Source organism: Rhinolophus ferrumequinum, chromosome 13 (assembly GCF_004115265.2).
Source record: "Rhinolophus ferrumequinum isolate MPI-CBG mRhiFer1 chromosome 13, mRhiFer1_v1.p, whole genome shotgun sequence".
Lineage (NCBI taxonomy): Eukaryota > Metazoa > Chordata > Mammalia > Chiroptera > Rhinolophidae > Rhinolophus > Rhinolophus ferrumequinum.
Window position 1 is genome coordinate 6,485,361 of NC_046296.1, and position 20,662 is coordinate 6,506,022.

The 20,662-nt window shown below is 44.4% G+C and overlaps 1 protein-coding gene across 2 annotated transcripts in view; it reads left to right on the forward strand.

The window, feature by feature from the left end:
* SH3RF3 (SH3 domain containing ring finger 3) overlaps nucleotides 1-20,662 on the forward strand; it is a 361,536-nt gene that overhangs the window by 296,815 nt on the left and 44,059 nt on the right. For both annotated transcript variants that reach the window (XM_033125360.1, XM_033125361.1), the window contains one exon: nucleotides 9,463-9,797. In XM_033125360.1, coding sequence (XP_032981251.1) covers nucleotides 9,463-9,797 — 335 coding nt within the window. The remainder of the gene's footprint in view (nucleotides 1-9,462; nucleotides 9,798-20,662) is intronic.

A 20,662-nucleotide genomic window follows, 5' to 3' on the forward strand; every position in this document is an offset into this window, starting at 1 on the left:
CCACTGGTGATGGGGGCGGGGAGAGTGGGAAAGGCTCCTCAGAAGCGGTTGATCCCAGAATGAGCAGCAAAGTAGCACTCAGGTAGGGGAACAAAGAAGGGCATCGTTTGAGGGAGGAGGAAAGGAATAGTCAAACAAACAAAAGTGGGAGAAAGCGCAGTCTTATTCAACCAGCTGCAAGCAATTCAGTAAAGACACCTGATGGAGACCTGGTTGAAGGCACGAGCTTGGGAGGCAGGGAGACCTATTTTTAATCCTGGGGCTGCTGTTATAGCTGTGGCCTCAGTGTCTTCCTCTGTAAGATGGCATGATAGTCAAAGAAGGAAACATAGAATCTGGGGGTTGAATTCTCATTTAAAGGCACTGGGAACCCACCACGGGATTTGAAGTCAGAGGGATGACACTTACCAGATATCACCAGGCACAGCAGGGAGAAGAGGGGGAGTGGGACAGCCTGAGGCTGGGAGCCGGGAGAACGGCCTTGTTCTGCCGAGGTGACCATGGGCCTGGACCCAGTGAGTGGCGTTGCAGAATTGGGACAAAATAATGAGATATTTAGGAGACAGAATTGTTACAACTTGGGGATGGTTTGGATGTAAGTGCTCAAGGAGAGTAAGGAACCAAGTCCAGTTTCCAGGTTTCTGGAACCCGTTGATGGGGAGAATGACGATGGCATCTGCTGACATAGAAGAGACCAGAAGGGGACTGGTTTATGGGGGAAGATAATGACCTGTGGCTTTGAGAGGTGCAGTGGGTGCTGGTCACACTGTGGCCCACTGGCTGATTTGGAACAGCCTCCCTAAGGGGGGCTCCCATCCTGTGTATAAATCCCACTTGCTGTGATAGAATGCCCACGCTGCTCGTTCAGCCTGCCTTGCAGCTAAAGTGCAGACACTTGATCTAGACTCCACACAGAAGACAAAAACATGAGAGGCCATACGGATCCCTTTGGGGGGTAAAGGTGGTGGTGAAAACATCCAGGGACTTCTCGGGGGCAGCAGGCAGTGCCTCATCATCAGTAGGTGCAGGGTGGACTTCTGGTGCCCGGTGTCCAGCCTCAGGCTGGGTTGTGTCCGTGTCCAGCAGTCATGGGATTTGCACCGGGGAAGCCTTGTGGTTGAGCCTGGCACTTGCTGGCTGTAGAGCCTCCGAGACTGACTGTGTCATCTCAGAGACTCTGTAAGTGCCTCGTTGTCTTTCATATGTATCTTTTTCCCCTTAAATTAGCCAAGAGTGAGTTCTGTGTTTTTGCCGCTTTGGCCTGCGGGGCCCTGGGGAAGAACTAGCTGTCTTTGTACTGAAAGAGTCTGCAGCAACATTTTCTGGTGCCTGACCTCTTTCGCCGCAGCCATTGCCTTCTTTTAGCTGTGCTTCTACCCTACCTTAAGTTCATTTGACAGTGTTTTCTGGGAGCCTCTAGTTGGGGATACAGCCCTCGTGTAGCCAAGTGATTAAGCAAATCTACAGCAGAGCTTTCAGACTGGTACTCCATGCCAAAATACTGATCTTGACCCTTGGAGCACCTGGGCAGGACCTGGGGCACCTAACGTCCAAACCAGGTCCCTTCCAGTTATAAACATTTTATCCATTCCCCCAGCCTACCACACAAATATTTGTATGTGCACCATGACATAGAAAGATCAGGCAGCCCTGCTTCTCACCAAGACTGCACATCCCAGCACAGCAGCCCTGGGTTATCTGCACAAGATGCCAGTATAACAGCCTTTCCATGCCACAGCTTGCTAGCAACTCTCCAATTCAAAGAAGAAAATGAGACCTGCCAGTCATTTCTCCCTGTATAGAATAACAAGCAGAATCAGAAGAAATTGGCATGGCTAGGGGCACTGCAACATTGTGTCTCAGTCATCGATCACCATAGTAACCACCATGGTGTGACAAGCATTCTCTTTCATCAGTTTAATTTTACATATGGGAAGAATGAGGCACAGGGTGGTTAAAAGGGCTTCCCCAGTGCATTCCAACCTAATGCTTGTCCCCACACTATTGCTGTCACAGCCAGGTTAAAGAATGGCTTCTACCATGTCATATCAGTAAATTAAATGCCACTGAGTTCCCACAGCATTTTCCACTTCACTCTGCATTTCGAGAGAGAGAAAACACTGTTGACAGTACAAGTAATGGATTGTTCACAGCAGTAATTGGCCATTTCAGCAGACCCCAACCCAGGCAGTTGAGAGGCATTTCATCAATGTTCTCATCTCGAGCCAAAGTCAGGCAGTTTGACAAAGGCTTAATTGCATTGGCCAGAGCACCCAATATGATTTGTTCTACTTGATTAATGTAGCTCCTTTTTCCAAGGGCAGAGCTCTCCCTGTAAAGTACCAGTGTCCACACATCCTCATATCAGTGCTTAGCAGGGGCAAGAGCCCTATACAGTCATATATTCATCCGCAAAAAGGCGCTGAAAGAGAGCTTGATACACGCAAGGCACTCTGCTGGGGTCTGAAAATGCAGAGAAGGGACCAGATAGACCCCAATTCTACCCCCAATTAGAGAAAAGAACAAGAAAACAAGCTCTTTCAATTGATTTTGAAAAGCACCATGGTGGAGGTATACGTGGGGTATTAAGAAAGCATGGAGAAGAGATAATTGCACTCAGATTGGGAGGAAAGCAGGAGAGGGGTAGGGAGAGGTTTACAGAAAGTTTTCAGGAGTAGGTGGTATTGCCTTGATTCTTAAAGGTCAAATGGGAATTATCTGAGCAGACAAGGCAGAAAGAAAGTTCTGACAGAGGGACCAGCAAGGGCACAGGTATGACAATGAGAAGGACCAGAGTCCCTACTATAGGTAACCTCATTTAGTTTGATGTGGCTGAAACCAAAGGTATGGGAGGAGAAGTATAGTATGCCGATGACAATTTCTCTGCTTAGACAAAATTTACTTTTAGACCTCAAAGATGAGTAGGAACTTAGCATGCAGCAGTGGGGTGAGGTGAGAATGAGGCCAGCATAGAATTGGTGCGTTTGAAAACAAAAATCAGGTCACCGGGGAAGAACAAAGAAAGCAAGAGGATGAGTACCTTGTGGTACAGCTGAAAAGGTGCCCAGAAGCTGAGCGTGAAAGTTCTTTTAGACCATGTCAAGGAATTTCAGTTTTTATCCTAAGGGCAAGGGAGCATATTGGAGGGTTTTAAATAATAGATATAATCCGATTTTTGTATCTAAAAAGATAAAGCTAGACTCTCTTTTACTTTCATTCATTTATTTTTATTTTTTATTAAAGTATAGTTGACATACAATATTATATTATTTTCAGGTGTACAACATAGTAAATCAGTGTTTATATTCTTACATTGTGATCAGCACCGTAAGTCTAGTCACCATCTGTCACCACACAAAGCGATTACAATAGAATTGACTGTTTTCCCTACACTGTATATTACATCCCTGTGACTTTGCTTTTGATAACTGGAAGTTTGTACCTCTTATTCCCCTTCACCTTATCTATCCCCCCACCCCCTTCCCGTCTGCAACCATCAGCTTTTTCTCTATATCTATGAGTCTGTTTCTATTTTGTTTACTCATTTGTTTTGTGTTTTTAAATTCCACATATAAGTGAAATCATATGGTATTTGTCTTTCTCTGTCTGACTTATTTCACTTAGCATAATACCCTCTAGGTCCATCCATGTTTTCCCAAATGTCAATATTTCATTCTTTTTTATGACTGAGTAGTATTCCATTGTGTATATGCTACATCTTCTTTATCCATTGCTCTATTGATGAACACCTAGCTTGCTTTCATCTTAGCTATTGTAAATAATGCTGCAATTAACGTGGAGGTGTATGGAGCTTTTCAAATTAGTGTTTTTGTTTTCTTTGGATAAATACCCAGATGTGGAATTGCTGGGTGGTATCAAAGCTAGACTTCAGCTTACAGCCAAGATAAAGTAGTGAGGACAGGATTTACCCTCCCACCAGAAACAACTAAGACAAGCAAACAAACAAAACAGATAAATTTATAAAATAATAGTTTGTGACACACTAGATATTAGAAAGCCAATGACCTCCATGAGAGGGAAGCTCCCGTCTGTGGTAGAGGGAGGGAAAACCCCAGAGGATGCAGAGCATCCCTCTTTAGTAGTAGAATGACAACTAATCAGCATATGCATGTGAGGAAAATACCCAGAGCCAGGACAAGAATGAAAGAAAGGGTAAGTGCTGTCAGTGCTATCATTCTAGGCATGCAAAGGAGCAGGAAAATATGACTGACAATGAAGAGATAAATCAATCAATCTGACCCACAACCAACACAGAGGTTATAATAGCAAACAAAGACGTTAAAACAGTTATTACAATTTCATTCCATATGCTTAGAAAGTTAAGTAGAGACAAGATATTTGAAAGACACAAATCAAATTTCTAGAAATAAAAACTACAGTGTGTGTGATCGAGAATATCCTTGATGGAATTAATGACAGATTACACATTGCTGAAGAAAATATTAGTGAACTGGAAGATACAGCAATGAAATTATGAAAAATGAAACACAGAGATAAAAGAGAATTTTAAAAAATGAACAGAGCATCAGTGAGGAATGGGACATCTTCAAGTGGCTTAATATACATGTGACTGGAGTCCTCAAATTAGAGGAGAAAGTTGTGAGACAGAAAAATTATTTAAAGAAATAATGACCAAAATTGTTCTAAATTTGATGAAAACTGAAAACTCACAGATCAACAAAAGTTAGTGAATCCCAAGCCTAAGAAACATGGAGAAAACTACACCAAGGCAAAATCTAATCAGATTGTTCAAAATAATTTTTTCTGTGACACAGAAAATCTTAGAAGCAGCCAGAGAAAAAGATACATAAAGTCGGAAAAAAATATATAAGGATGACAGCAGATTTCTTGTCAGGAACCCTTCCGGTGAGAAAACATTTGAGAACTGAAGAAAGTACTGGAAGAAATAAATATGGCAAGTTAGGATTCTATACCCAGAAAAAAATAGCTTTCAAAAATGAAAGCAATCACGGGATGTGGAGTGCAACATAGGGAATCGAGTCAATGGAATTATAACAGCTATATACAATGTCAGAGGGGTAGTAGATTGTGGGGGTGGGGGATTATCACTTTGTGAGGGGTGTAAATGTCTATTACATTGTTATGTACACCTGAAACTAATAAAAAGAAAAAAATACATCTTATTAGTAACAACACAAAAAATGAAAGCAAAATAATTATTCAGACATAGTAAAGCTAAAGGATTTCATCATTAATAGACCCACACTATGAGAAATGTTAAACAGAGTTCTTTAGGAAGAAGGAGAATGATAATAGATGGAAATATGGGTCTACCAAAGGAATGAAGAGCATTAGAAATGGTATCTACTTACTGTGTTTCCCCGAAAATAAGAGCTAACTGGACCATCAGCTCTAATGTGTCTTTTGAAGCAAAAATTAATATAAGACCCGGTCTTATTTTACTATAATATAAGACTGGGTATAATATAATATAATATAATATAATATAATTAATATAATATAATCCTGGGTCTTATATTAATTTTTGCTCCAAAAGATGCATTAGAACTGATGGTCTGGCTAGGTCTTATTTTCAGGGAAATATGGTACATAAATATATAATATTTTTCTTATTTAAATATCTTTAAAACATAACTGAGTGTTAAAACAAAAATAAAAACAATGCAGTTTGGAATTTAAAACATATATAAAAGTAAAATGTATAATAGCAAATGCACAAAGGTTGGGAGGGGAGAAATAGAAGTACTGTATATTATTGTAAGGTATTGTAAGTATATTCTTCTACTATATGGGAAGCGTTATGGAATCACTTGTCAGTAGACTATGATAAATTAAAGATGTAAGCAATCACTAAACAAAAATGGAGAGTTATGGCAGATAAGGTAACAGAGGAAATAAAATGGAATCACAAGACTTCCAGTTAATCCAAAAGAAGACATCAAAAGACGGTAAGGGAACAAACAATACATGGGTTAAATATAAAACATGTAGTAAAATGAAGGTTTAAAACTAGTTATATACATAATCGCATTAAATGTAAATAGTCTAAATAACCCCAAATAGAATGCAGAGATTGTTAGTTATTGTTTTAAAAAAAGACAAGACCCAACCAAATGCTGTGGGCAGGAAACAGATTTAAATACTTTCAATATAAAAATACAAATAAGTTAAAAGGATAGAACAAGATATACAGTCAATTCTCATTAGTCATAATAATTATGTTTTATAGTTTCCATGAACACTGAATTCATGAATACTGAACTACTGTATTTCTCCGAAATAAGACTGGTCTTATATTAATTTTTGCTCCAAAAGACGCATTAGGGCTTCTTCTCAGGGGATGTCTTATTTTTTCATGTACAACAATCTACATTTATTCAAATACAGTCATGTCACCTTCTTCTGGAACATCGTCATAACGTACTAAATGCATCCATCTGGCTGACGATCTTAACTGGGGCTTATTTTCGGAGTAGGTCTTATTTTCGGGGAAACACGGTATTGCTCCTAAGTGAAATATGCATGTGCATGTCACATGGATTATAATATTAAATACTGAAAACAACTCATCCTAGTAGATTCCATTTTCTTCATTTTACAAAAGAGAAATGAGGTTTGGAAGTGTTAAGTGACTTTCCTGAGGCCTCCCCACTAACAGGTGACAGAGTCAAGATTCAAACCTACTCAGCTTGCCCTAGTGATGGAGCTTCCTGCACTGCACGGCCCTTGCCCCTGCTTTCTCTGTCCCTGGGCATTTCTGTATGAGCTGAAATAAGAAAGCAGGGCATCATCTTGCAGCATCTCAGCTGGGAACATATGCATTGATGACTCAAATTTTTTGCTAATCGGTGCATGTCTGAGAATGACTGCAAAAGCACCACAGATATTGATCTGGGGGTTGGGGGTTACAAAGCAATTTTACCTAGTAGGCAAATTTGCAAATATGGAATCTGTGAGTGATGAGGATTGGCTCCCATGCTCATACTAATCAAAAGAAATCTGGATTGGTTATATTAATATCAAACAGAGGAGAATTCAGAACAAAGAATATTAATATTTATGTTAAAAATTAATTTTATAATGATAAAGGAGATACGTGCCTTCGGAGAAAAGACAAATTATAGCAGGGCAAGGGGGGTTGAAATTGCAGAGGGGCAGGTTGCACTGTTCAGTGGGATTGTTGGCACATATCCCTCAGAGAAGGTAATGTTTGAGCTGAGTGGGAGTGGCTAAGAGGTCCAGCCATGCAGGTATCTGAGGGAAAGGCAGTCAGTAGAATTGTGGGCACCAAGTCTCTCAGGTGAGAGAGGAACCTGCATGTGTGAGGAATAGCCAGGGGGCCAAAGTGGCTGAAGGGAAGATAAAGGGAGAGATTAGGAGATGATATCAGACTGCATGGCAGGCAGGCTTAGAACTTTCTGCAACACCCTCTTATTTTGCATGCAGTTTAGCAAGAGATTGTGGCAGTCACATGGAAGCTAGCCAGGGGTGGAGGTGAGCTGTGCGGAACCTCAAGCAGAAGAACCGGAAGCAGCCCCTGTAGACATTTTCTGGGGCCCAAGTGTGATTGTTCCTCCTTAACTGAGGCATCACGTCCTGTTCCAGGGCTGGTGGGCTGGGGTGAAGGAGAGTTCAGACAGCAGGGAAGAGGCAGATAAATGGCCCCAGGAGCACGGTCCAAGTCACAGATTACCTCAGGGTGATTAAATGACCCGGTGGCTTCATCGATCTGAATAATTGCCTAACCTGGTCTTCCTTTTGAAATGTGGAGCCACTTGAGTGAGGATCCAAACCCATCCCAAACCCTGAATAATTTTTTAAAACCTTAAATCAGCCTTTATATATTTCACCTCCTAGAAACAAAGGACACGGCCTGAGGCCAGGAGAACCCAGATCACTAGTTAGATGTTGCAGGCTCCTCCCACACTGTGTCAGAAGGGAGGAGGCTGGATGGAGGTTCCTTGTACAGTTATTTTGCAGACGGGGGAGACATGGGTTGGGTTTATGAGTGTGCGATCTATGATCTATTGAAGGAATATTTGGGAGCTAAGAATATTGTTTCATTGCATGTATTTTTTCCATGTTGCTGAAGCCACGAATGCCACAAATTCTGGTGCTAGAAAATAGCGACAGTGTGACCTGTAATCTTTCTCTAGTGTAACAAGGCCAAAACAACTGAAACTGAGTTGCGCCATGTTAGATGGGGAACTTGGTGTGAAGTGATATCTGCTGCCATGAACCGTGTCACCCGCTTTGGGCCAGACCAGTCCAGGCTACGAATCACTGTCCCTCTGGTGTGGCTCATTCTCTCCCCCTATTTGTTTTGTGTGTAATTAGGAGACTGTTCTTCAAAATTACTAACACAAGCTGTAGCAGGATTAATTTTAACATGGTGCTGTGTTTAGAGGGAACTATCTTTGCAAATGACAGATTTTTACAAATGTTCTGCTTTTCGAGTCCTAGCATCTTTAGGAAGCATTTTGCTGGTGGCGAGCATTTTGGTGGATTCCTAGTTGGAAGGCTCCTGTTCTGTAAATCCAGAATCAGGCTTCGATGTGCAGGTGGATTGCCTCGGGAGGCAGATGCTTCCCTCAAGGCTGCAGCTGGGAGAAACGACGGCCGCTTTCTCCTGCGATCGACTAGCTAAGCAGCCTGGAGCACTCATCCTTAGCTCAGACAAGTCAGTACCAAGTGTGAGAAACAAAGGACAGGGCCATTACAGTCTGCGTTCAAGACAGGTCGAGCTGTTGACAATGATCACCTTACCTGCAGTGGTGTCTAATAATTTGGGGAAGCTTGAGGCTCTTTCAAGGCTTTACTTCTTCTACAGGCCTTACTTTTATGAACATTCTTTTTTTAAATTTTATTGCATAACAGTGTGTGTTTCTCCAGGGCCCATCAGCTCCAAGTGAAGTCGTTGTCCTTCAATCTAGTTGTGGAGGGCGAAGCTCAGCTCCAAGTCCAGTAGCCGTTTTCAATCTTAGTTGCAGGGGGCACAGTCCACCATCCCATGCGGGAATCGAACCAGCAACCTTGTTGTTGAGAGCTCGCGCTCTAACCAACTGAGCCATGCGGCCGCCCTTATGAACATTTTAACAAGGGTGATTGTAAAAATCTTCTGAGTGTTTTAGTTCGTCACAGCAGAGAAAACCAGAAGACTTTATAGAAAACTGGGCCGGCGCCGGCACACGGTGATCTAGCAACCAATGTTTCCGCTCCTCCTGAGGGAAGGACGTTCTGTGCAGCCTCACGGCTTTGGGAAGACAGGGGTGCATTCTCAGGGGTGCTCGGCTTCATGATCTCTACCTGTGAAGGGTGCCCAGGTCTGGAGAGACTTGAGAGAGGCTCCCAGCACTGGGCAGACAAGTCCCAGTAAAGAAAACATCCATTGCAATTGCATGTGAGGTTGCAAACTAACCTTTCCACCCTGCTCTCTCTCTCTCTGATCCCGTGCTCCAGCTGCCCACTCCTCAGCTCAGGCTCAGGACCGACCGACTGCCACCGTATCGCCCCTGCGCACCCAGAACTCCCCGTCCCGCCTGCCCACCAGCAGCCTCAGGCCTCACTCCGTGGCGTCCCCGCCGCACATGCACCAGCCCCTGATGCAGGCAGTCACTGGTGTCCAGTGCCCCCGGCCAGTCATCCCACTCACGTCAGCAGCATCAGCCATCACACCTCCTAACGTCAGTGCCGCCAACCTCAACGGGGAAGCCGGAGCGGGGGCCGTCAGTGGCCTGTCAACATCCAGCCCCACCAACACGGCATGCAGACCAGAGGAAAAGAAAAACGAAAAGGTAAGTGGCCCATCCAGGTGAGCCCTGGCCCTCGCCCAATGGGCTATTGTAACTCTTTGGCTCCAGACACCAATGACGTTTTGTACAATCGAGTCTTGACTGTGCGCACAGAGTTTCTGGCCTCAGATGCACCAGGTACATGACAGACGTGGAGGCCAAACCAGCAAAGCAGCTGGTCCTTAAAGTGGAATTCAGGCAGGCCTCAAGTCCTGGTAGGGTTAGCCCGAGCCCAACTACAGCTTTTATGCAAATCAGAAAACATGTGTCTCCTCCTCAGGAAACTTTAGTTCCATCTGTTGGAGTCATTGTAATAGACTCATTTTGTTAGAACAACATGCTGATTGCCACGTGCCAGGATATTATAATAATAAATATACAAATCTACTTATGTGCAGTGTGAACAGCACCCACTCCCTTCAATGTGTCATCTTGTACAGTCCACAACCTGTTCAACCACATGGGGAAGGCCTGTTTTCTGAGGAGAAACGAGAGGAGGATGCCAGCCTGATCGTTGGTGTGCATAGCATTTTCAGCTATTCTTTTCACTGTGAAGGAAATTGGGCTTATTTCACAAAAGAAATCTGAGTCCAGTGAGCTTGCCTCAGTGGCCGCGCAGCTAGACACTAGATTAGCCAAGATTAGAATCCAGATTTCGAAATCAGTGCTGTCCAACAGAGCTATAAATCAAGCTACGTATCTAATTTAAAATCTTCAAGTAGCCACCTTTTAAAAAAGTTGAAATAATATTAAAATAAAATGAAACGGAGAAATTCATTTTCATGGTCTAATCTATTAAACCCAATATGCAAAAATATTATCATTTCAACATGTAACCTGTATAAAACAAAAAAGTTGTTGATAAGATGTTTTACCTGTTTTCACATTCAGTCTTTGAAAGCCAATGATCAGGCCGGTGAGACCGCTCCAGTGCTCAGGGGGCACTACGCTGCCTGTGGCCCTGGCGACAGTGTGGGCCTAGATCTTCAGCAAGGAACCAGTCTTTATTGGCCTTGCTGTACGAAAGGTTTATTCCGTTCTCTCTGGGCTTTACCACAGTCTGTGGATCTTTCCATATAAACCCCGTCTTTCGATTAGAGTGTGCTAGCCAGGGTTTGGATGAGACCCTCAATACTAGATGGCATATTCAAAGTGAGGACAGCCTCTCCTGCCCTTTGGCGGTGATACCAAAATCAGCGTTGACTGCTCAGTCCATCAGCACAGGATCTTCTAGAGGTACAACCACCAAGTCAGCACCCTGTGCTTGACGGGAGTCCAGGAACCCCGCAGAGACGCACACACCAGACTCTTCAGGGCCGCTGGACCAATGCTTAGGCCTCGTCGCCACCTGTCTCATCTGGTCCAGGGGAATATTATTCCCGTGCTACCTGGTATGGAAGAGGTCCCAGTCACAGCACTACTACTGAGCTCTCAGCTGGCAAAGCTCAAATCTCCTTGAGATCAGCAAGGTGCCTGGGCGTGAAGTGAAATGGTTGCTCTGTGTTTTGTGTGCATGTCTGTTTGAAAATCACTTAGGCCTTGATCTGCTCCCTTCCACCTGCAGCTTTATTAGATGTGGCTGGGTCCTGTAGGGAGGCAGAGGTGGGGTCTGGTCCCATCCTCTCACTTGGACATTTTTCCTGGAAGACAAGATCCCCTAGGCCTCCAAGCTACTGAAAAAAAGCAGGGGACAGACTTGGAAAAGGGAGAGCCATAATAGCTCTGTAAATATTCCTGTTTCTTTGCCCCAGAATTCTGTCTCTCTCGTTTGTGAAACTGGCTTCAATGTGTCTCAGTACTGAGTAGAGTCAGGATTGTAGGAATCTACCTGGAGAGTGATATTGTTCACCATCTCTGCCCCACTAAGTGTGTCACTAATGGAAACCAGCACTGGGTCTGCCTTCAATGTTCCGAGTCTGTTAGACACTTAGCAGATATTTTGCTTTCACTCAAGACTCACTCTCTGCTAACAAGTTTACTATATCAGCAAAGAATAGTTGAGTCCAGGGGACACCCAAAGTGTCCCTCTTGATGAAAGTCATCTTGGACGGAAGCTCTGCTCCCAGGTGGAAAGCAGCAGACATGTCAACTTAGCTTGAACCGCAGCCCAGGTCAGGCTTGGCAGTGGAAATGCACAGGCTGACAGCGGCCTATACCCAGCCGTGCTCGGGGTTGGGCGCAGACCACTCACAGGGAACAGTGGATGCTGTGCTCCCAAGTAGGAAGTAAAGCGGACTTTGTGGGATTGAGTGAGCATGTGTCTATAGGTACAGCAGCAATTGTCAGCGCCAAACCCCGGGAGACAAGTACATCATCCATCCAAATGTTATGTGTAGTTTTCATTTCTCACCTTTCAAACAAAGCAAAAAAAAAAAAGAAGAAGAAAAAAAAGCTGGTCTGAAAAAAACACCTGTTAATGTTTTTCCCATCTGTATTCCCAGTTGAATTTTTTCTAATTTATAGTAAGATGCACAATGTCCACAGTTGCTCTTTCTAGCCGAAAAGCCGCGATGAGGGCTGTTTAAATGCCGTTCCTCACAAGCAGGCAAGCCTGTGTGGTGTACCCTGAACCAGCAATCTGCGTCTTCCCTGCCTGTCATCACTACCGCTGAGATATTTTCCCCATCTTGAGAACACAGTGGTCAGCTTCAAGTCTATTTCTGGGTAACCTTTATAGATGTGCACATGCCTGAGTATGGCAAAAAAGTGTTTTAAAGTAACTGGCAGTATTCTCCAGGCTGTTTCTGTTGTTGAATTTTCTCCAAGGGAAACACAGTGAGCTCCCAGCCGTGATGTCCGCAGAGACCCAAACCTCAGTGCCTATGTGTTTGCTTAGTTCTAAACTCTACTGAAATTTGATCCAGGACCTTCCACACGTGTACTTGTGAGAGAAAACCTCTCACAAGTACTAGATGGGGCTGCGGGCACCCAGACAGATTGCAGTCAGTGACTAGCAGTGGTGACGTGCTCAGGAAGGATGGAGAAGCTCATGGCTATCTTGCAGCTGTCAGCATCTGACCTTAAGGCCTTCCCTGGCCACCTAACTAGAGGTCACTCATTTACTCACCTGTCTGTTTATTGCAATGAGCATGTGTGAGCCACGGAGAGTGCTGGGCACTGGGATCTATAGCAATGGAAGCTTAGGCCCTGGTCTGAGGGGCACGGAGTCTAGTACAGGGACGCGGACTGGTAAGCAGGCAACTGCAATAGAGTGTGACAGGTTTGGGGATGCGGCTATGGTGGCGAGAAGGGTGCCTGATCCGGGAACCGGGATGGTCCCCGAGGGAGCTTCTGTCTGACTGGTGGGAGGACCTCCAGGCTGAGGGAACTAGGCAGAGGCCAAACAATGTGTCCAAGGGTGAGGAGCTCGTGAGCAACTGGGAGGCAGCAAGGCCGCTCTTGAAGGGTTTCGTCAGCCATTTGTGCTCAGCAGTTGGAGTTGTCTGGTGCTGGGCAGAGGGTGAAATCTAAGGCCAGATCAAAGGATGCAGGCTGTGCTTCTGCCCTCCCCTGAGCTCTGAGCCTCTTGCTGTTTTTACTCTTCCTCTTCAGTTAACCACGCCCCACACTGTGACTCTTCTCCTGAGCCTGACTTCATGCAATGCTCTCCTGCTGTTAATGTGCCCACAAGACACTTACCCTTTCCTGTGACCTTGGCAGCAGCACCTTTCAAACCACGTGTTTGAAAATGACCCATTCATGAGCCACAAAACCAATTTAGTGTATTTGGACCAACATTTTTTTTTAGATTGAATGGGCTACCTAGGATGGAGTAGACTAGATCAGCCTACGTGGCATCAGATACTGGAGGACACAGTTGATGTTGAGTCTGCTGAGTCCTGTTATAAAACTTATTTCAGAGAAATCTCAGAGCCCTGAAGAGTGCCTTGCTCAGAGGAGGCACCTAGTGATATTTATAGGCTCGAGACTAAAGTTGGCAAAACTGTTGCCAATGACTTGTCACTGCCATGACGAATGAGAAAGTATTTCATGGATCAGAAGAAAGTTAACTTTCTGCTTCTAGATGAGATAGTTTCAGTTTCATAGAATAGAATATTGGAACTGGAAAGAGCCACTGAAGATCTTTTCATCAAACTCCTCGTTTTCAGGAATGCTCCTGAAGCTCAGAGATGTTGAGAGATTTGTCTGGGGTCACACCACATTGGCAGTAGAGCCAGCATAAGAAATCTGGTTCCCAACTTCTGTGTCACTGCTATGGTATCTTGGCTTCAGTGTGCTGACTTGTGGTGGCCTCTCCAGTGCAAGTGTGTTTGGCTTGTTTAGGAGTCCCAAAATGAGAAGTCTGGGGTAGCTGCTGACAGGAAGCCATGAGTTCAGCCCAGGAGAAGGGGGTGTGCACCTGAATGTCTGCCTTCTGGTTCCGTGTTGAACTCAACTGCAGCTGTAGCCCCATGACAGTGAACCACTTGACCAAATCCACGTGGATGGCACGACCTTTATAATGAAGGCTTTGGGAAACTGGTTTTGTCTGAAAGGAACAGAAGACCTCACAGAATGACCCGTGACAACAGTACGTTGGCCCGGCCCTTAGCGGGGACGCTATGGAGAGTGTGTTTGCAAATGAACTTGTGCTTTATTATCTACATCTCATCCATTTAAAAGTGTGTGTGTGTGTGTGTGTGTGTGTGTGTGTGTGTGTACACACTTGGATGTGATAAGGTGTTTCCCCAAAATAAGACTCAGCCGGACCATCAGCTCTAATGCATCTTTTGGAGCAAAAATTAATATAAGACCTGGTCTGATTTTAATATAATATAAGACCGGGTATAATATAATATAATACCCAGTCTTATTTTAATATAAGACTGGGTCTTATATAAGACCTGGTTTTTATTTATTTTTGCTCCAAAAGACACACTAGAGCTGATTGTCCAGCTAGGTCTTATTTGGGGGGAAACACTATATATATATATATATATGTATGTATATATATATATACGTATATATATGTATATATACGTATATATATATACACATATATATATGTGTGTGTGTATATATATATGTATATATATTATATATGACGTGTATATATATATATACATTGTATATATATGACATGTGTATATATACATATGTATATATATATAATATATATACATATATATATACACACATATATATACATATATATTAGATGATAAAAAGACACATATATATAGGGTTATAGTTATATTTTTAATGAAAACCCAGGAATGTACAATCTAAATAAATCTTGAGAGTGAAGCTCTTTAGAACAACCAGGCAGCTTTTTCTAAAATGAAGAGTCACTGGTGTATGAGCTTATTTTCTCTCCCTTTGGGGCTCACTGCAGTAAGCAAGCCTTTACTTCTGCTGTTTCAAAAATGCAGTCTGGGAAAGGGGCTGCCATAGGCTCTGTAACCAACGTCTCAGTCACTGCCAGCGTGCTTCCATATTTGAGACAGGCAGATGCCTTCCTGCCATCACATGCTAGCTGGTGAGCCCTGCCAGCCCAGCCAGCGGTGGAAAGGTATTCTGCTCTGTCTGTTAACATTAAGTGGGAGGTAGGAATAGGCTGGGTCTGACCTCGCCAGTACTGAATTCCACGATAGGTCTAGTCCTCAGACTTATCTCTGAGGGAATACTTGCCCCTGACTTGCTTGCTGGTCAGGCCCAAATGTGCAGAGACCCTCAGACCAGGGCTGTGGCCACAGCAGACGAGGAGGACTCGTGAAGCATTACTGGGCCCACAGACCCACATGGCAAATCCCTGTGGGCTTTGGGAACCCTGTCTGCCCCAGGAATGAGTCACCATGGAGTCTGGTGGTCAGCTGGTCAGCTATGGGCCGTGGAAGCCTGCTTCCTCCCAGGGGCACTCATGCTGGGCACTTGCACTGGTGCCCTGGCTGAGCAGAGGGGCCCCTTTTGTGTGATGTGGGCCGCCGGGAGTGCTGGCACACACTCCCTTCTCCTCAACTCGACTCCCTGTAGTTGGGCTGCTGTCTGTGGGATGAGGAAAGCTGGCATTCGACTGATGAGTAATTTTCAGGCTGAAAATGAACCCACCCTGAAAGCATGAATCCCAGCTGTCAAAACAGCATCATTCTGAAGTTTTACAGGCAACTTATTTTTGGAAGAGGGCATGCTGCCGGAGTGTCACTTCCTTGGTGACAAGGGCAGCAACCTCTTCCTCATGCACATCAGAGCACAGGTCCCCTAGTGGGACAGGACTGTGGCCTCACCCCGTTCTGTATAGAGCTCAGAAGCGACCTGGAGACCTTGTCCTGGTGTTTGCTCTCTCCCAGAAAATTCACCACAGGCCAGGCCACCCTTGTCCCCTCCCCAGTTCTCCCATAGAAACCCCTGGCCTTTGTCCTGGATGAGACTTGACCCAGTGCACTTTCAGATCTTGGCTTGGTGGAAGGTACAAACCTGAACATGGTGGCCCCGAGGGCAAGGTGACCTGCCCGAGGCCATGCAGCTGTTAGTCACTGGCGATAAAACAAGGACTCTGGGTGCTCCTGTTGACCAGCACCTCCATTGGGTGCCAGGGGCTCATGCCACTGAGCATTCAGGGTACAGCTGGGGATGGCGGGGTCGGGGGAAGCAGGAGCCCAAATTACTTCCATAGTGAATGAAACTGAATTTGGAGAACAAAGGCACAAACTGATTAATTAGCATGGGTCTGGGGCATGGCTGCCTGGTATAAATCAGGGCTCTTCTATTTTCCAACTGTGCGACTTTGGGTAAGCTCCTTTGCCTCCCTAATGCCTCAGTTTCTTCATCTGTAAAATGGGGATGATAGCATCTACCACCCTGAGTTTGGAGAGGAGTAAATTAGTTAATCTCATAAATGCTTAACACAATATTTGGAACAAAAATATTAAAAATCATTCTTAAGAATTTGATAGTTTACTGAAGGCCAGATCCCACGGGAATTATGAGATAGATACAGATGTAAAACTTATATCCCTAAGGCTTCTAATAAAAGATGAAAAACAAATTTGATTTTGCAGTTTTAGAAAAAAGACACTCAACACTGCCAAATTGAGAGCTGTAGGCTACTCAAAAATGAACCTGAATTGATTGCTGTACTCTATTTGTGAAATGATGTTTATTCATCTCCTCAAGCACTGGAGATTTTATTTCCTGGTTGGTTTTTTTCTATGTCCACCAAGAAACAAAGATATAAAGGGTATTTTTTTTTTAAGATGTCACTTTTGTACCTGACATTTAGCCTGAACGATGGATAGAGCCCAAGAAAACTATTTTAGTCAGAGGTTGGGTATCAACTGCAAAACATCAAACCAAAATTCATTTTTTAAATAGTCATAAACTCTAGAAATGGAAAAGAATTTGCTAGTCACCTGTAATAGCCATGGGGTTCTGTAACCAGCCCCAGAGGGCAAAGTTTACCATACCTGATCTGGATTAGTGGGGAACTGTATACTGTACTGACACAGTGCTCCTGTGTCACAGTGACACACAGAGATGAGTATGACAGCATGGCTGGTGAGGTAGAAAATAGGCCTTCGAGTGGCATTGCAATGGCCATGAGCCACTGGGCATACTGGATTCCCACATCAAGTTTGGATTGTGTTCTGCCGCCGTCTACCACTGTTACCACCTTCCTTTTCGAATGACATATCCTCACATTGCTCATAAAGACATGGGATATTTTTTTCCAGTCTTCCATGCCCAGAAGATCTCAGCTAATGGAATCAGTTCAAAAGAAAAACATATATACACACCCCATAAACCACACCAGAAGGTAATGCCTCCAGAGTGGATCCATCAGGCTGCCCTTCCCAAAAGGCAAACAGTGTCAGTCTGATAGGCCATCTCAAATGTTTTAGAGAACCTGTGGATGCTTTCCCATGTTGTCATGTAACTGAGGGCAACGCTGAGAAAGAACAGAGAGCGCTGGCATCATCGTTTAGTTTGTTGTGGCTTCATTTTGTTTTGTCGAGCACCCAGACAGTGGTGCTGGAGGCAAAGGGCATTGTGTCACCTCAGCGGGGTAAGACAACTTTATGCCATCATTTCCTCTAGGGTGAAGTCACTCTTAGGGCAGACTTAATTATCATTTGCCTGCTATTTTATGTGCTTAGCAATTCCTTCTAGGCCACGTCTTAATAAATTACAAGACACATTTCCATGTAGCGTGAGAATAAAGTTAATTAATCTTTTTAGGAGATTCACATTCATCCTATCGTTAATCTCAAGTAGAACTAAGAGGTCAAGTTCATGAAAATGTTATTGCTTTATGATCTCTGTAAGACCAGCAGTAATAGCTAGCTTTCTGGCTTGCATCCACTGCCGTCTAACTCTTACTGTTTCTCTCCACTTTATATCATCTTAGACTAATCTTTTAGACTTCAGTTTGTGTAATATTAAAATGGGAATAATGTCTTCTGCTAACGATGGAAAATTAATTATTGGTGTGTATCAGTCAGGTTCTCCAGAGAAACAGAACCGATAGGAGACATAGATATAAATATTTCTTTTAAGGAGTGGCTCATGCAGTGGTTGTGGAGGCTGGCGAGCCGAAAATCAGTGGGGCCGGCCAACAGTCAGAAACTTCCGGCAGGAGTTGACACTGCCACCTGGAGGCAGAAATTCTTTTTCCCCAGGAAACCTCAGATTGCTCTTTACGGCCTTCAGATGATACATGAGGCCCACCCATGATAGAGACACATACTGTAAATAATCTCCTTTACTTAAAGTCAACTGGTTGTGGAAGTTAATCACATCTAAAACATACCTCCTCGGAAATACCTAGACTAGTGTTTGACTGAAGGCTGAGCACCATAGCCTAGCCAAGTTGACACCACCTAATATTAACCATTAGTCTACCCCTTGTCAATTTGGCACCCATACCCATCTGTGTAAACCATCCTTGGTCTCCAAATAAAGATCATAGTGAAGTCATACTTCTGCCTAACATAATACAGCGATCCTGTGTACCACTGAAGATGCACAAACCCTTTTCTCAGAACAGGATACAAAGTCCTTAAGTGATGTTTACTCTTCTCCTTGATATCTTGTAACTTACATACTGGAACGTAAAGTCAGTACAACTTACGTTACAGGATAAGGGGATAAGACAAGGAAATGTATTTTACATGTGTGATATATATATGCATACATATGTACATACACAAACATATTGTGGCAAAAGAAAGAGGAAATAGTCACGGCAATTACAGTTTTTGTTTTGGTAAGTGGCTGTAGCTGGTATTCATAACTACCTTCTTCTGTTGTTCCCTTCCCCTTCTATTATTCCATATTCCCTTTGCCCAAGCACCTCAGCCGGTCGTGCTTCTTTACCTGGTGGGGTAACCCAAACATTCATTCCTGACGGGTGTGGGTCATTATTAGTCTTGCCTGCATTGGGTTGTTTGGGTTTTTAATTGAACGTTCGTCACAGGGCATGGTAATGCTAAGAGATACCCTAAGGAATGGCCTGTGTTCCAGACGTATTCTTCCTTACCTCCATTGTGGAACAGCTGTCCAATTCCCCCGCGGGGGTCAGGATCAGTTACCACAACCAGCGCAGTAACCACTGTCTTTGCCTGTTGATTCAGAGTCAAGAGGAGTCCAAAATGGCCGGGAAGCAGGATTAACTTTCAGTTCAATGGCATCATTTTTGAGTCTCCTTTGGAACTAACTCTTCTAGATCAGTAGAAAGCATAAGATCATGGGGACAGAAATAAAAACTTTTGCAGTGGAGTCACTAAGGGTAAGAGTATAAAGTGCTGGTCTTTGCTGCTGGTGGATTGGCCACTCAGCACGAGCGATAACCAAGTTGGTCTTGGTGAGTGGAAGTCTGTGATGCTGAGCCCATGCATCACCTCCTCTCTGCAGCAATAGCCCCTTTGACAGGGCTGGCTGGGGGAAGAGGGTGGCTGGTTCGCATGGAATGTGTCATTAAAATCCTCCTCTGCTGAGGTCAGCCTTTGGTGAGCATTCACATGGGACACACGTGTATCTCCACGTGACTTTCCTATTATTAAAAGTCTATCCATATACCATTTTCCCAGACCTCCTTGTCATCAATTTTCCAATACTATTTCTTCCAAGTCCCTGACCTTCCAGCTAAACCACTGGCCACAGCTTATGAATCAGTAGACAGTCACACCTCTAGCCCTTTCTCGTTCCAAGCAAATTAACAACCAAGTGTGCTGCTCCAAGTTCTGCCAACTGAGAGGACTTCCCTTCACCACTGTCCTTCAGGGATGCCCCATAAAGAGGCCGTGGTGCTGCAGCTGTCCACTTTGGAGTGGTGGCTGCGCCTCTGTAAATGAGGCCCTGGTCTGCTCCTCCTCTCCCAGCTGATCATAGGGAACTTCCTGTGATGTCATAGGTGTAGGCTGGGAGAGAGAAGGAGTATAGCAGGTGTTGGATCAAGGGCGTTTAGGCCACTTCTTCCTGTAACTTACTTGTGCCTTAGGGCCTGCGTGGGCCGGACCGTGTATATACCCCTTCCATTTAATGCTGGAGTGCCACTGTGCATTCCCAGCTTTAGAGGCTGGTGGGTCAGGCAACACCCAGTTCATGACGGGCAGCTCAGGTCACATGGTAACTTGGTGGCCCATGTTTAAGCAGTCATTCTCTAGTAAGCCCAGAAGCAGGCCCAGAGCTATTTCTCAAGAGGAATGTACTTATTTAAAGGAGGTAGCAGGGGTTTGCTCCAAACTCCTAAGGGCCCGAGCAGCAGTTCTCCTATAACGGCCTGCCAACGGCTCGAGACAGCATCCCTGTCTGCAGCTGCCACTTAAGCCCCATCGTGCCTGCTGGATCCTGTGGCCCAAGTGGCAGAGCCTTCTTTTGTTCTGGGCCCCGCTCAAAATTAGCAGTTTTTCTGGTCACTCAATAAACGGGCT